At 43.2% G+C, this 15459-nt stretch overlaps 1 protein-coding gene across 9 annotated transcripts in view; it reads right to left on the bottom strand.

Annotated features, from left to right (window-relative positions):
- Positions 1-15459, bottom strand: part of EML1 (EMAP like 1) — an 883632-nt gene that overhangs the window by 56501 nt on the left and 811672 nt on the right. For all 9 annotated transcript variants that reach the window (XM_078660158.1, XM_078660161.1, XM_078660155.1 and 6 more), the window contains 2 exons: positions 14882-15013; positions 10094-10161 (listed from right to left, as the gene is read on the bottom strand). In XM_078660158.1, the coding sequence (XP_078516284.1) occupies positions 10094-10161; positions 14882-15013 (200 nt within the window). The remainder of the gene's footprint in view (positions 1-10093; positions 10162-14881; positions 15014-15459) is intronic.

Below are 15459 nucleotides of genomic sequence, written 5' to 3'. Positions count from 1 at the left end.
ATTGGGAATTAAGGGAGGTATGGACATGCCCAAACACAAATTATTCCTGCATCTCTTGGTCCTGATGTGAGCACATAGGGACATTGCTCAAGAATGGATTAGCCGAGAAACCTAGGAGGGTAGGAGATGGCCTAAAATGGGAGAGAATCTGGGCCCCACTGAAATTATGCTTAATGTACTTCTCTTAACCCATATTTGATGATGAGGTCTGGGTAGGCCAGAATAGGTCTAAACGGAATTGGGTATATGATGGGCACTCCCAAGTAAGGTTCCTTGCAGATTTTTGATTTTATGTATATAACTGCTGTGGTGCCTCACTGATTGGTGACTCTGCTTCAAGACTATGATCGCTTTATTAAGTTTGTTGTGTTTATATATAAAAAAACACTACAGTATTGTCATAACTTTCACATTGACTTTTCCCTGCCCGGCTTTTTCTTTCAGTTCACTACATTCAAGCCAGAACATTTGAGCCTTTTCACCCTAGTTGCTTTTCCATAATATTAATAGTCGTACAATTTAATGGTAACAAGAATTAAAGTCTTATCTACTTCCAGTCAATTACTGTTTTATAATGGTTAGATGCTTGAATATTTACAGCTTTACTTCTGGAAGAGTACCAAATCCTAGCCACTTCTTCAATATTTACTTACATTTTAATTTAGATATGTCCTTGCCCAAGGGGAAAGGTTTATGTGCATACAAGGGTTACCCACAGAATAACTGGCTGTCGTATTCTTCCACTTTTTCATTGTCCTTTCAATTCTAAAATACTTATTGGCTGAACAGTTAACCCATAGAGATAAAACCTCAATTATATGAATATTGTATTAATCGTTTCTTCTATTTCCTGAACTAATGCCTTCTAATTTTTTTATGATTTCTAAAGCAGTCTTACCACTGTTAGACTATAAACATCCCATCAATCTCTCAAATTTCTTTTCACTGGTTGTAACGTTTTTATACGAAGTTTTATTGTAATTTGAAACCTAGTTACACGTAAAGTGCCTTGGCACCTTACAGTTGGCACCTCACAGTCCGGGGGCAGCATATGACTGTTCAACAGATTGCAGTCACATTTCTGTTGCAGCATTCCTCGTCACACGCGCTAGCCTATGCTTGGAAGCCGTAGAGGTCTCTGGGGCACTTTAGAACTTGAAGCCAGAATTAAAGAGTTGTATTTACGCACAGGCATTGGTAAAGTCAAGAGGTCTGGCTTTAATGTGCTAAAGCATTCAAACACAGACATGCACAAACGTTTGACTGATGCGCTTTAGTTTTATACTAAGGTGAACCAGAGAGCTAGTCATCAACTCATGCTTCACAAACATGGCATGCCATTCTATCCTAACACACAGAACGGTTCCAATATTTGTTGGGAGTTTGACCCTACGTCTAATAGACCCTTGTCTGTAACATGAATATAATTCTATGGTTTATGTAAGCAGTGTAGTCACCTTCCTTCAGTTCACGCATGATAATCCACAGAAATATTTCAAGGCATATAGGAGTCTGCCATGACCTTAAACCTCACAGGCCCGAGTTTAACTTTCAAGAAACAATTGCTTAATACTTGGCTTAATACTTGGCTAGCAGTACCCACCTTCTTATAGGTAAGAAAAGTTACCACACTTACCAGAATTTAATGGCACTTACTGAATTTGACCCCCGGTGCAAAAATCTTAAACCGGACAAATCTGAAGGTAGTTTAGATGACTACCTCACTGGCATGGGCAGGGTTCCTAAACCGGAGATACCCCTTCGGGGGTCGAATTCCTGCGCTATATAAGAAACTAAATAAATAAATAAATGCAGTCCCCATCCATAATTGCACCCTTACCGGTAAACACCTGTCTCCAAGTCTCATCAATGTATTTAAGCAGGTGGAAGATAGTATTGCACATTTTAGAAAGGGCTGCTGTGGCTAGTTGTTCCATCAGAACCGGAGACTTAATAAAGGTCTGGTCCAGAACACTACCCCATTGCAACCTGTAAAGCATGGCAGGTTTGTGAAAATATTCTTTGTAAATCTGGCCACATTCAGTCTGCATTAAAAAGATTCTTAAAAAAAAAAAAAATTAGACCATTGAAGTGCACGGTCTCAATTCATACCAAAGACCCATATCAGCCCCGTTTACACAATCTTGAAAGTTTTAGCAGTGAATGAGATAGGTCAACTAGTTACTTATAAAGAGCAACCACTGAATATTACGGAGGCCTTCTTGCTTCATGCACCCAAAACAAGGGTGGGGATCCCTTCACAAACTTCTTTGGAGGTGCTATTTCGGTTCCTTTCTCCTCTCCATGGCTCAAGATGCCTGTCCATTGTTGAGCCCAAGCCTTTACCAGGAGGAAGATCTAGCATAGACTTCTGTTGACTTATGAACACCAGACCGGTTCATAAACAGGACTAGCCCGATGTGGCATAATGACGTTAAGATGCTCCTTTATACGATCCTGTATTCTTTTTTCGCAAATACTAGATAACAAACTGCTCTGAAACATTTATTTTCGGAACCATTTTTAAGATCATAGTGTTGAAGGTTCATAAATGCACAAAGACTTTTGAATGTAAATAGTTTATAATGGGTTGGTGGATCCATTATAGGACACTGCGTGCCCTGAGCAATCTCTTATTGTTGCCTCCACATCCCGACATATTATTGTTAACATTTTAAAATGATCTGCATAAATTATAAAACTGTGCATTAAGGCTCTATTTCTGTTGTGCTCAGGCTGCATCAATTTTTAAATGGCCTTCAGGAGCAACAAAAGTTTGACAATATAATTGTATTTTTAAAAAGCCATAAGTAATAAGGCATGGCACACCCAAAAAATGGATTGTCATGGCCACATTGACCGTTCTGTCATCAGTGGGGATAGTTGAGCTGCACAAATAAATACAATGGCTTTATGAAATTGTGTATCCATGTTGTGGCTGATAATCAAAGAACAAAAGGGACTGAGGTCGTCAAACTTGGCAAATAAGCATACATAAGCAGACAGAGATCCGGACTAAGAATAAATGAATTTGTCACGTTTGATTTGACAAGAAAGAACACTTTCAGTTACCTTCACCTTTTAATTTCACAGTGTATTTTTCCCCGAGTTTTATATGGCGCAAACTTAAGGTATCTGGTATCAGAGCACTTTACATGAGCACAACTTGCGCTACCATAGATGATAGCCATCTCTTTCACGCAACACGGCTGTCACTCTAGAAAAGCTGGAGCAGTGGTTCTTAACCTTTTGACCCCCCATTTAATCATTACTGGAATCTGGGACCCCAATGGGTCATTATTGGGAGCTGGGGATCCCGGTCTAAGCTATTTCGATTTGAACGCTAAAACAATCAAATGAGGAAATATATTTAATTCAATACAAAATATGCAAAAACATAATTCACTGTGAAGGTTAGAGCTTTTCACAATTCAATTAAGGCCACCCATCATCCATACGAGATACTGTTTGATGCATTTGAATTCTCTGATGAATCAACCTGACAATACCAATCTTTAGCCTCTCAATTTCAAATTCTTTCACATTTACAGAACGTTTTAAAATATTCAATCTTGCATTTTGCTGGTTTATTTATATACACTTTATTAATCTGTTATTTTTTTTTCTAACTAGGCTCGATGGACCCCTTGGGTCCCCCAGGCCATAAGTTAAGAACCACTGCACTGAAGGAAGAAATGTTCCTGCCTTGGTCAAAGAAACATTTTGTTGATAACCGTCACCCTATGAAGCAGCCTAGTACTGCCTTGCTACAATACCACCTCTGCTCTTAATTGCGTCTCAGGTAACACAAACATGTTCTTGACTAAAACTGGATTAATAGTTGCACATAACAGAGATGAAAGCAGATCCCGTGGATTGCAGTGTACATTCAAAACGTTTTAACAAGCTCTTCTTATAACTGCTAAAAATGTCCTCTAGTTTTTATGATGGATTCAATTAAAATTTGGAGTTTTATCCTGAGCACCTATTCAGCACCTTTCCGCTTTAAAATAATGCAATGAAACTTAACACTAGATAAAAACTGAGAAGTTGCAAGTGCACATCAACACTGTTGTCACTTCACTTGCGAGCACTAGGAGGATTCACAGCGTTTAAATAACTCGATTAAAAAGCAGATCTTTAAACACCTATAGATAACTGATTCACTTACAAATGTACTCTCCTAAAAGTCCAAATCACAAACCAGTTCAAATGCTTGACTTTGCTGGTTGGCATTATCAAAGAAGGATGGGACTCTCACGAAGCAAATATCTTGCTCATCAGATTATCAAGATGAGCAACATAATCCTTATGTGCGTTGGAAACTGCATACAGAACCTCACAAAACTTGGCTCTAAAGGTTACAACAAATTTGATAACTCGCAATAAAGAATAAGAGTACATATAGATGGCACGGTTTGTAATAACGCTGGGTTTCAAGGTACATTTTCTGGAAATTGCATTTTATAGGGGAGGCCCACTGTAACAGGCTCCTCAACTGTTGGTCATCTAAATATTTACCCCAATACGTCTTTTGATCTACTAGTTGTCTGTTATGGCGTTCTGGATAATTGGTAACCTAATTGTCATGAATGTCTGTCTTTGGAGAGGTTTTGTATGGTTCCATATTTAATGTGAATTTCTTGCACTTTGCTTTCCATTGAAATCTTTCAATTACATATGAAATGGTTTTTGAATCTCCGCTAAAAGTTCAAAAATGTAAAATGAGAAAAGCCAAAGGTTCAAAAGAAAAGGGGGAATACCTTAAAGTTTGAAAAAAAGTATTGTCTACATAATTGCCAATTAGGATGAAAGCCAAAAGGCTGAGATTTCAAATTTTCCTAATGCATTTTATTTTTACCACTCCATTAATCCACCCACTATCAGTAATAACCCCAGTAAACGCTAGTACTAACCCATCAGTATGTACAATCCTATCAATCAATCAAAGCATTTATATAGCGCACTACTCACCCGGAGGGTCTCAAGGCGCTGGGGGGGGGGGTCCGCTACTGCTCGAACAGCCAGGTCTTGAGCTGCTTCCTGAAGGCGAGGTGGTCTTGGGTCAGGCGCAGGTGGGTCGGAAGGGAGTTCCAAGTCTTGGCGGCCAGGTAGGAGAAGGACCTTCCTCCTGTGGTGGCTCTTCGGATGCGGGGGACGGCGGCGAGGGCGTGACTGGTCGATCGAAGCTGGCGTTTGGGAGCGTAGAAGTTGAGGCGGCTGTTGAGGTATCCTGGGCCTTGGTTGTGTAGGGCTTTGTGTGAGTGGGTGAGGAGCCGGAAGGTGATTCTCTTGTTGACCGGGAGCCAGTGCAGGTCTCTCAGGTGTCCGGAGATGTGGCTGCGGCGGGGGATGTCCAGGATGAGTCGTGCTGAGGTGTTCTGGATCCGCTGGAGTCTCTTCTGGAGTTTGGCGGTGGTTCCGGCGTAGAGGGAGTTGCCGTAGTCCAGACGGCTGGTGACGAGGGCCTGGGTGACCGTCTTCCTGGTCTCGGTGGGTATCCATCCGAAGATCTTACGTAGCATGCGCAGGATGTTGAAGCACGACGAGGAGACGGCGTTGACTCGTCTGGTCATGGAGAGGGAGGAATCCAGGATGAAGCCCAGGTTGCGTGCGTGGTCTGTTGGTTTGGGTGCGCTGCCCAGAGCGGGGGGCCACCAGGAGTCATCCCAGGCGGAGGGTGAGGATCCCAGGATGAGGACTTCAGTCTTGTCCGAGTTCAGTTTCAGGCGGCTGTTCGACATCCATTTGGCTACGTCTGTCATTCCTTCGTGCAAGTTGGCTCTGGCGGGGTCGTTGGTGAGGGAGAGGATCAGCTGGGTGTCGTCGGCGTAGGAGATGATGTTGAGGTTGTGCTGGCGTGCAATGGCTGCGAGGGGGCTCATGTAGTTGTTGAACAGCGTGGGGCCGAGCGATGATCCTTGTGGTACGCCGCAGATGACTTTGGTGGCCTCCGATCTGAACGGGGGGAGGCGGACTCTCTGTGTCCTTCCGGCGAGGAAGGAGATGATCCACTCCAGTGCCTTCTCCTGGATTCCGACGTTGCTGAGGCGCTGTACTAGGGTACAGTGGCAGACCGTGACGAAGGCCGCGGAGAGGTCTAGGAGGATGAGGGCCGCTGTTTCTCCGTTGTCGAGCAGGGCTCGGATGTCATCGGTAGCTGCGATCAGGGCGGTCTCGGTGCTGTGGTTGGCCCGGAAGCCAGACTGCGAGAGGTCGAGGGAACCGTTCGTCTCGAGGAAGGCGGCCAGTTGCTTGTTGACGGTCTTCTCGATGACTTTTGCCGGAAACGGGAGCAGCGAGATGGGGCGGTAGTTCTTGAGGTCGGTGGGGTCGGCTGATGGTTTCTTAAGTAGAGCGCTGAGTTCGGCGTGCTTCCAGCTCTCCGGGAAGGTGGCGATGTCGAAGGAGGTGTTGATGATGTCCCGCAGGTGGGGTGCGATGACAGCGTCGGCCTTGTTGAAGACGTGGTGAGGGCAGGGGTCTGTCGGAGATCCGGAGTGTATGGAGTTCATCGTGCGGATGGTGTCTTCGGTGCTGATCGGGGTCCAGGCGCGGAGGGTGGTGGTGGGGGGCGGTGGTTCGGTCGTGGTGTGCGTCAGTTGAGTGCTGAAGCTGTTGTGTATGTCCGCGATCTCGTTGTGGAAGTAGGAGGGGAGGGAGTTGCAGAGGTCTTGCGAAGGGGTGATGTCGTTGTTTCCGGCGTTGGGGTTGGAGAGCTCTTTCACGATGTTTGAAGAGTTCCTTGCTGTTGTGTGCGTTGTTGTCCAATCGTTCCTTGAATGCGGTTTTCTTGGCAGCGTGGATCAGTTGGTGGTGTTTTCGGGTGGCGAGCTTGAGGGCAGTCATGTTGTCCGGTGTTGGGTCTCTGCGCCAGGTTCTCGAGTGCTCTGCAGTTCTTCTTGGAGCTCTTGAGTTAGTCGTTAAACCATGGGGCTTTCTTGCTGCCGGGTCTGCTCGGCGGGGTCTTCAGAGGGGCGAGGTCGTCTGCGCAGTCGCTGATCCATTTCGTGAGGTTGGTGGCCGCTTGGCTGGGGTTCGTTGTGCTGGTGGGAGGGTTCTTGCTCAGGGAAGTAGCGAGCTGGTCTGCAGTGATCTTGTTCCAGCTTCTGCGGGGAACCTGTTGCTGGTGATGGTGGAGCGTGGTCCTTCTGAAGCTGAAGTGACGCAGCTGTGGTCCGTCCAGTGGAGTCCCGTGGCGTGGCTGAAGGTGATGTCCTTGCTGGAAGAGAAGACCGGGTCGAGCGTGTGTCCGAGGTTGGCGAGGTTGTCCAGCAGGGTGGTGGTGTTGCGGTCGTTGTTCTCCAGGTGGAAGTTGAGGTCCTCGAGGAGGATGTAGTCGGCGGAGGGGAGGGCGTGTGGGCTGATGAAGTCGGCGATGTCTTCGCTGAATTGTGTGCGTGGTCCCGGGCGTCTGTAGATGAGGGTGCCTCTGAGGGTGGTCTTGGGGTTGACGTGGATCTGGAAGTGCAGGTGTTCGGCGGGTGCGAGGGTGTCGTCGGTGTTGGTCGTGATGCGGATGGAGTTCCTGTGGATGATGGCGATGCCTCCTCCTGTCTGGTTGATGCGGTCCCTCCGGATGATCTTGTAGCCGTCCGGGATGGCGATGGCGGGCGCTGAGGAGGCGTTCATCCAGGTTTCCGTGAGGAAGGCGACGTCTGGTGAGGTTGTGTCAAGCAGGTTCCAGAGCTCGACGGCGTGTTTGTGGACGGAGCGGGTGTTGAGCAGGATGCAGTTCAGGTGGGCGCTGCTGGAGTTCGGCTTGGTGGGTGCTGGTGTGGCGTGGGTCCGGTTGCAGGTGAACTTGCAGGAGTGGCAGCTGAAGGGTCCGTGGGTGCGTCTCGGTGTGGCTCGGTAGCAACCCGGGGTTCGGCCGGTGTTGAGTGCGATGAGGTCGGTGGCGTCGTAGGTTCGTCGGGTCGGCTTCCGTCGGTGGGGGCCAGGGGTCCTGGCACTGGGCACGGTCCAGGCGCGAACGGGCGCAGACGGGCTTACCTTTGGCGCGCCTTCGGCGCACAATCGGCGCGCCCGCTGCGCGTGACCGCTGCGCGTTATCCACTCTGCCATAAGTGGAGAGTGGGGAGGGCGGACAAGGGAGGGGCAGCTGGGAGGCGGGAGCGCACAGAAAGGAAGAGGGCGTGGCCGCGAGAACGGCGGCGGGGAGCGGGGCGGGGAGGGCACAGGCGGAACAAGCACGAGAGAAACGTGAGAAATAAACAGCAGTCACAGGTCACAAATACTAAACTAAACAATAGTACGGAAAGAAAAACCGGGCAGCAGGGTGCTACCTGATCCGGCGGAGCCGAGATCGAGGGGGAGAGCGCTCACAGAGTGCGAGCGTTGCCTGGCAGCAGAGCACGCCGCAGGGGGAGGCGGGTCAGCTGGGCAGAGGTCTGGGGCGAGGCTGAGCAGCAGCGAGGGGAGAGGGCACCGGCACAGCTGGTGGCCGTGCGGCGCTGGAGTGTCCTGCGACACTAATCCACTCCATCTTCATTCTAACACTATCCATAAATCTAATTCTACACCCTTAATGTAATATACACCCCTTCTCTAATGCTAACACTATCCCTTGCTTCCCTTACCGTATTAAACAACCTTTGCTCATCCAAACCATAGCCCTTATCCCTAATCCGTACCATACTACACACCCTTCCTCCTATACTAACCATAGCCCTTACCCCCAACTCTACTCTTATCCTTACTTTCCATTTACAATTCACTACCCTAAAGCCAACCACAGCCTTTTTGTTAACACTAATAACCCTATTTAAACGTGTAACTTTTAAAAACTTATCAGACTCCCTCCGTATATTTCAAACTTTTTTTCTAACATAACATTCTGAACTCGTGGTGTGTATTTGAACGTTAGACCCATCTCATTGTTTTTCTCTTCTTCCATATGTTAGTGTGGAAAGCTATTCGATTATTGTTGAATGCTCATTATGGGTGATCAAAGATTCACATTGTGCAATTCAAACTACCAGGAGTCCCACTCATTCAGCTGACAGTGGCGTTTGCACAGCCAACAATGTGGAGCTGCCCGTGTACACACATCCTGCTGGTACAGCCTACCCCATCACCAGAATGGGATGGGAGGTAATACAGGAGGAACAAAATGCAATAATTGTAAACCTAGTAGAAAACCACGGAACAGGACAACACATGCTACTGTTTAAGTATCGTAACCACATTTTATATTGATTCTTCAGTGCAGTCCCTCAGACCATTTACTGTCCAATTTCTGGGTTTGATGTATTGAATAATTCGAAAATGCAAACAGCCGCGGTAAAATTGCCAATTTACTGCATTAAAGGACTTGTATGGATATAACATGTACCAAGGAGGCTAAGCTGAATAGTACATCAGCTCAAATAAGATCTACTATGAACAGGCAAAGTGGAGCCCTTGTATTCAATAAGGGCTAAATGCTAGTATAGACGTGCAAGTCTTTATTTGTTATGTCCACATCAAACAGTTGAAGGGTATTACAATGAGGTATGTTTGGACTGCAGCATCCTTTTTCATAGAAGTTTGCTCTTTTTTGCCTGACGCTGCTGCCTACTCCCCTCCTGCATCTCTGAGAACAGGTCCGACCTACTGCCTGAATTAGGCAAGGGAGCTTTGTATTACAACAAAAATGGCCAACATAGCCCCTTTTTCAGTTCATGTAGAGCAACACACTAGGCAAAGTTCTATTTTGTCCGAAGCAGAGAAAATCCTTGCACCATTCTAGGGCCACATAATGGCATCCAGCAGAACAGTAGAGTTTGCCACGGTCCTTCCAACATACACCATCTTATCTCTATGCCCATCTAATCTGATAACAAGAATGCACACCAACACTTACACATTTGCAAAACCAAATGGAAATAAAAACGAAATGTAATATAGTCCGGGGTATTGATACAAGCACACACTCATATCCACAAAAACAGATCATTCATTTTATCTGATCTGCTGAACTGGGAAGTACCAGGCCACCTTCAGAATGTTCAATATTCCGTTCTATGAAGAAACTAGGAGAAAATTCAAATGCACAAACCAGAACAGCAGTACCACATTCCAATCTATAAGCAAAATAATTTTTATTTACCTTCCTGTGAGAGTCCCAATTGCGACCACTGTCCCTGAAGGATGGAAGCCTGCAGACTGAGCTGGATCCTACAAATAATCCAAGATAAATGTATACTATCAATTATAACATCGATAACAGCAGGAACAATATGAGAGATGTATGCAATCCAGCATGGCATTTCCGAAAGAATCCATTTTACAAATGTAACTGTTACCCATGAAGTAGAATCGAAGGGAATCTGAACATTTTGATACATTTGAACACTAAAATTAAAGCAGTTTTTCAAACCAATGGATTATAATCTCATACACAATTAAAGGTAGGTTTGGCGACATGGTTCATCAATTTATTTTTATAGGTTTGCTAATTTGTGAAGTTTACTCTACAGCACACCCAGCTGCAAGATTTGAGAAATGTGACCAGTCCCTAAATTAGAGTCTGATAAATACCCAGTCTGACAGTATCTTAATTTTACACCTACGACGTCATCACAGAAAACACTTGCCAAATCTTAGGCCATATGGAAACCTGGTTTATGGATTCTTTTTCCTGAATAAACTGATTCCACATCAATACAAAGTGAGCTAAACATGAAACACTGAGGTGGCACAGTAGCTGCAGTATATGGTGAAGAGTTGCCTTGTCTCAAGATCCCAGTGTAAAAATACATCTCTTTTCAATATGTGGCAATGGAGTGCACAGTTGGCCGATATACATCCTTTGTTACTTTTTAAAACTTTTTTTTACTGCGCATCGTGATATAACTGTTCCAATGAGATCTTCCTCAGTCATTACATTTAAATTGAAAGCACAAAAGATACTATTTAAAGTAAAGTTCTAACTTTAAGTAAATCCTATGGGGGAAAAAAAAAAAGAACATGGGAACTACATCTGAAGAAGCCATTTGTTTTATGATATCAAATGCAGTAAAACTTCTAGGCCCCGTTAAGTTGACATAATAAACATTGCACAGGATGCCTGCACCTTTTCTAGCTTCAGAGAAACAGCTTCAGAAACGCAAGGCTTGCTAGAAGACAAGATACGTGGCACAAGGGAAGATGCTTGCTTAGGCACGTACATTTCAGCATATCCCATTTCACAATATGCTTCTGGTCATTACTATTATGTTGCAATTATTAACTGGAAAAGCACCAAACTTATATCTTACATTACAGTGGAAAGTCCCAGAAGCTGCCCACTTGGGGCCACATGGTTAGCAACAGTATAGTTTGGACCTTACATGGTATACGAATACTCAAAACTCTTGTTAATTTTTCAAATGAAATATGCTTATTTGTGCTACGTATGTTATGATGCTACATCCTTTGTGGTTATGGCCTATAAAAGTTGTCACCAATGTCACATCTTTGGACATTCAGTGGCTTTGCTGATGTCTCCGTGCTGCACGTTAATTTGCTGTTTGTGGTTCTCCAATAAACCTTGCTATCTTATGTGCTGACAGAGTTGTATATGTGGAAGGAATCAATTATTTCTATTTTCAGCTTCTACACATCCAGGTCACTTCAATCAAATCCTCAAAGTCAATGGAGCCATAAAATGTGCCACAGGCCCCACTCATCCCCCCCAAAAAAACCTTACTATTTTTCGCATACATGCTTCTGCATGTCCAGTTAACAACTGAGCATCACCAACAGCAATTTTACCTGTATGCTTGAAAATGTCAGACATATTAAAGAGTGGAAAATGATTTAGGAGATCAAATGTACACCACAAAATGCATGGATCGGCTATCATATAATGACAGAGTACGTCCTCTGCCTCAACTCCACCAAAACAAATATCCTGGCATAGGGCAGTGAAGGAAACCTCTCCTTCATTCCATTTAAATGGACCTTTGAAAAGCCCATACCAAATGCAGGTTGCAGTTAACCTACGCGTGAAATGTTGGAAAGAAACTTCTAGTCTTCATGTTTTGTAGGATTTTAACACAACCTCAAATGTGCCACGGTGCTGTACTGACTAGATTCATTTTAAGGTGTTGTAAACCTACTAGTATGTATGTTAATCAAGCCTCCAAAACCAACTATCCAACAAGTTACAAATAGTACAAAAAATGAAGTAGAGATATTAGCCTTTCATCTGAAAGAAAATGAATAAACTAAATCCGTTCCAAAAGCATTCCACTGACTTAGTGAAATTCAGCATAAAAGTAAATGTCTCTTGTATTATGCATTACAAATTCTGATACTAAGTGCCACTGTACTGGAGTATTAGCCCCCGACTATGAACCAATTTGGAACTTGCAATTTCTCAACATGCTGACCATCTGCAAGCAAATATTAAAATGACAAAACCTGGTGGAAGGTCCCGAAGAGTGCAGGTGCTAAAACTATGGGATGATCTCTTGACATCACAGGGGTAGGCCTGGTTATCTCAATCTTAAGAAAACCTTTGAGGCAGAATTAATCATACAAGCATGACATGAAAACAAACCTTGAAATGCAGCGCCATTCAAAACTGAACAGACTGGCCACAAACAAGTTGCATGTGACAAAGAAACAGTGACCTTGAAAGGCTGGATTGAAACTGCTTTCCATGTATCCTGCACATTCCCCTACGTCCTACAATTAATCTAACACTCTTTGCCATGACTACCTAGCTTCATGTCAAGACACCAGACTACTACCCTTGTGGCCCAGGAGTCAGATGCATATAAGTAACGGGGATTAGAATTAATGAAAAACTTTTGCATATATTATGTTTTCTGTATGTTACCAGATTTGAGAACATGTAAATATGATTACAGTACAGAAATGACATTTATATGTGCATGGCTTATGGCTGAAACTGACCAGAATGAGTTAGCATGCCTTAATAGTGCATCGCGCTGGACATACAAAACAAGTTGGCGGCAGCAGTTTCTTTAATGAAACCATTTTTCAAGCAGTCTGCTCCATATATAAAAATCAGCACAAAGACAAGAGTCTAATAAATTTCTCATTATCTACATGACCCATATATCAGGTACAAGGACGATACCATGCACTTTATTAATTACTTTGAAGGTTAATCTCTGGAGAGATATTGACATGGAGTCTCAGCGGTATGGATTGTTTTTTGCTGACTGGACAAGGAAAGAGTACCACAACATAATATCCATTAAAACACTATTAAGAATGAACAAATACTACTGTTAGAGAGTGGGAGCAAAATAAAAAAGGTGTCCTTGGGATATGTTAATGACACTTAAAATATTGCAAAGATGATGGAGTGATCTTTTTTTTTAAAGTAACCAATCTTAATGAGCAGTAGGCAAGTGTTCATTTGACAGGCGATTAGAGTACTAGCAAGACTTACTATGGAATTATATTTATACTGAGAGAGATGGATTAAAGACAACATTCTGATCACTGTACTGTAGCATACCAAGCTGCAAGGCTAAATTAAGCTACAAAGACATTCAGCAACATCAGACGAGTGATGTCATACAAGTCCTTGGTTCTACTTGATACTTTGGAGTTATTAGTATTTCAACCTTTTTAATAGTAGAAATCTCAGAAATGTTAACTTTGAAAGTTTCTATTGCAATAATGTTATCTTGGAAAAAGTAATTTCTTGTGAATGGACTTTTCGGAGTTCAGTTAAGGAAAGTATATATTTTAAGTAGTGGGGAAGCCAATGTCCCAAATAGCCAAAAAGGACAGAAGAACAGATGCATAAATATATATTGTTCTTCCTTCTACCAAACGTCAGTTATTTTTTTTATAAGACTGTGCAACTCTCCAACTCACTAAAGTTCAAAATCGTATAAAAGTGTGAAAAAGTGCACAGTTTATCAAAATTGGTAAATTGTTTTCCTTTCAAAATGTGTTACTTCATAGAGTGAGCTGCATCAAAAGCAGGCACAGGAAGTCATAAGGGTACCTTCATGTCTTATCAAGGACCTCTAATATGAGAAGACTACTCTCCTTCGAATTTCTTGGGATTTATTTTCGGACAAAAGGCACTTTTCAGACATCAGAACACACAACTTGTAATGTTACTATTCGGATAGTCTGTGGGAAGCGGCTATGTAGTAACCAAAACATTGACTGTGTGCTGGCAGCATGTTGTACAACACATTGGTCCAAATCACAAAAAGGTTGTAATGTTTCACCTGCAGCTCTACAACCTTGCATGGATGCAAATGTACATCTTCCTGTAATTCACCAATCTATTCCAGCTTGTGCCAGGAAAGCCTCGCTAATCACAGCTTTCCAGGAATACTTCAGGAAAGTTTCTCATTACGCGTGCCGATAGTCATTTCTGTTGGCTTAATGGTGTTCAATTATGCCTGCTGAAGGCCAGTATGTTTATGGAACAGCACAATTATTTAAAATATTTTTTCTACATGAAGAACATTTTTGTGGGTGTTACAAACTTCGATGGCAAGCCACAACTTGGACAACTTTGAAAAAAGCTCATACATCAAAGATATTAAATGAAGCTGATGTGCCTTTGCACACAGACTTCAACTGAAGGGACGGCGTTTTATTTTATAGAGACAGATAATGTGCTAGGACAATCCCTACATAGAATACTAACATTAATGCATAGACAACAAAAACTGTGTGATCATAAGCTTTGTTATTGCCTGAAGTAACAAATAAGAAGCATTTCAATAAGCAGGTTACAGAAATCTTTCTGCAGTGCTCACATATCTGAACCTCATCGGGCATTTGTTCGACATCCCAAAACATGAAAACGATTAACAAACAATTCCTTGATCAGCACATTTAAGGAATTTGGTTTAGATGAAGGATATAATTTTGAGAGTAAATTAAAAATACTGATTCAGTAACTTACCTCAATAGTTTTCGTCCAGATTGGGCGATGAATGGTGGCATCCCAGAGAGAAATATGCTTATCGTGTCCACATGTCAAGAACTGAGGCTTAGATGGGTGAATGGCAAGTCCCCACAGTTCGTCAGTATGACCCTGCAAACATATTTGCCAAACAAAACAAAAAAAGCAAAAATCACATAAAAATGACAATTCTTTACTCCATGTGACAATAACATCTGGAATCAGATGATGTTTTTCGAGTCGAAAGCTTGCAAACATATTTTAATTGCATTAAGCAAACAGGCCAAATTAATTCTAGAGACTTTCCTCATTGAGTTTACAGTGCAAGTATGAAAGGTATGCGTAAGTGCCCTGTTTTATTGTAAATCTTTAAAAACATTACCACTACAGAAAATTAATTAGGAGCAAACACTATGGACACTACAATAGTCTTGAAGATCATCTTGAAGAAGCACTAAAAATGCGAAACATGTTTTGAATAAAGGCCAGATAACGAATTAACAATAAAACTACATGAAAAATAACTGTAGTTCAATTTTAATGCTAAATATATACTGAATGACGATACTCACTAACAC

The sequence above is a fragment of the Lissotriton helveticus genome, chromosome 9 (genome assembly GCF_964261635.1).
Source record: "Lissotriton helveticus chromosome 9, aLisHel1.1, whole genome shotgun sequence".
Taxonomy (NCBI): Eukaryota; Metazoa; Chordata; class Amphibia; order Caudata; family Salamandridae; genus Lissotriton; species Lissotriton helveticus.
The sequence above is the reverse complement of the archived record's forward strand: the minus strand, read 5'-3'. Positions and strand labels throughout refer to the sequence as shown.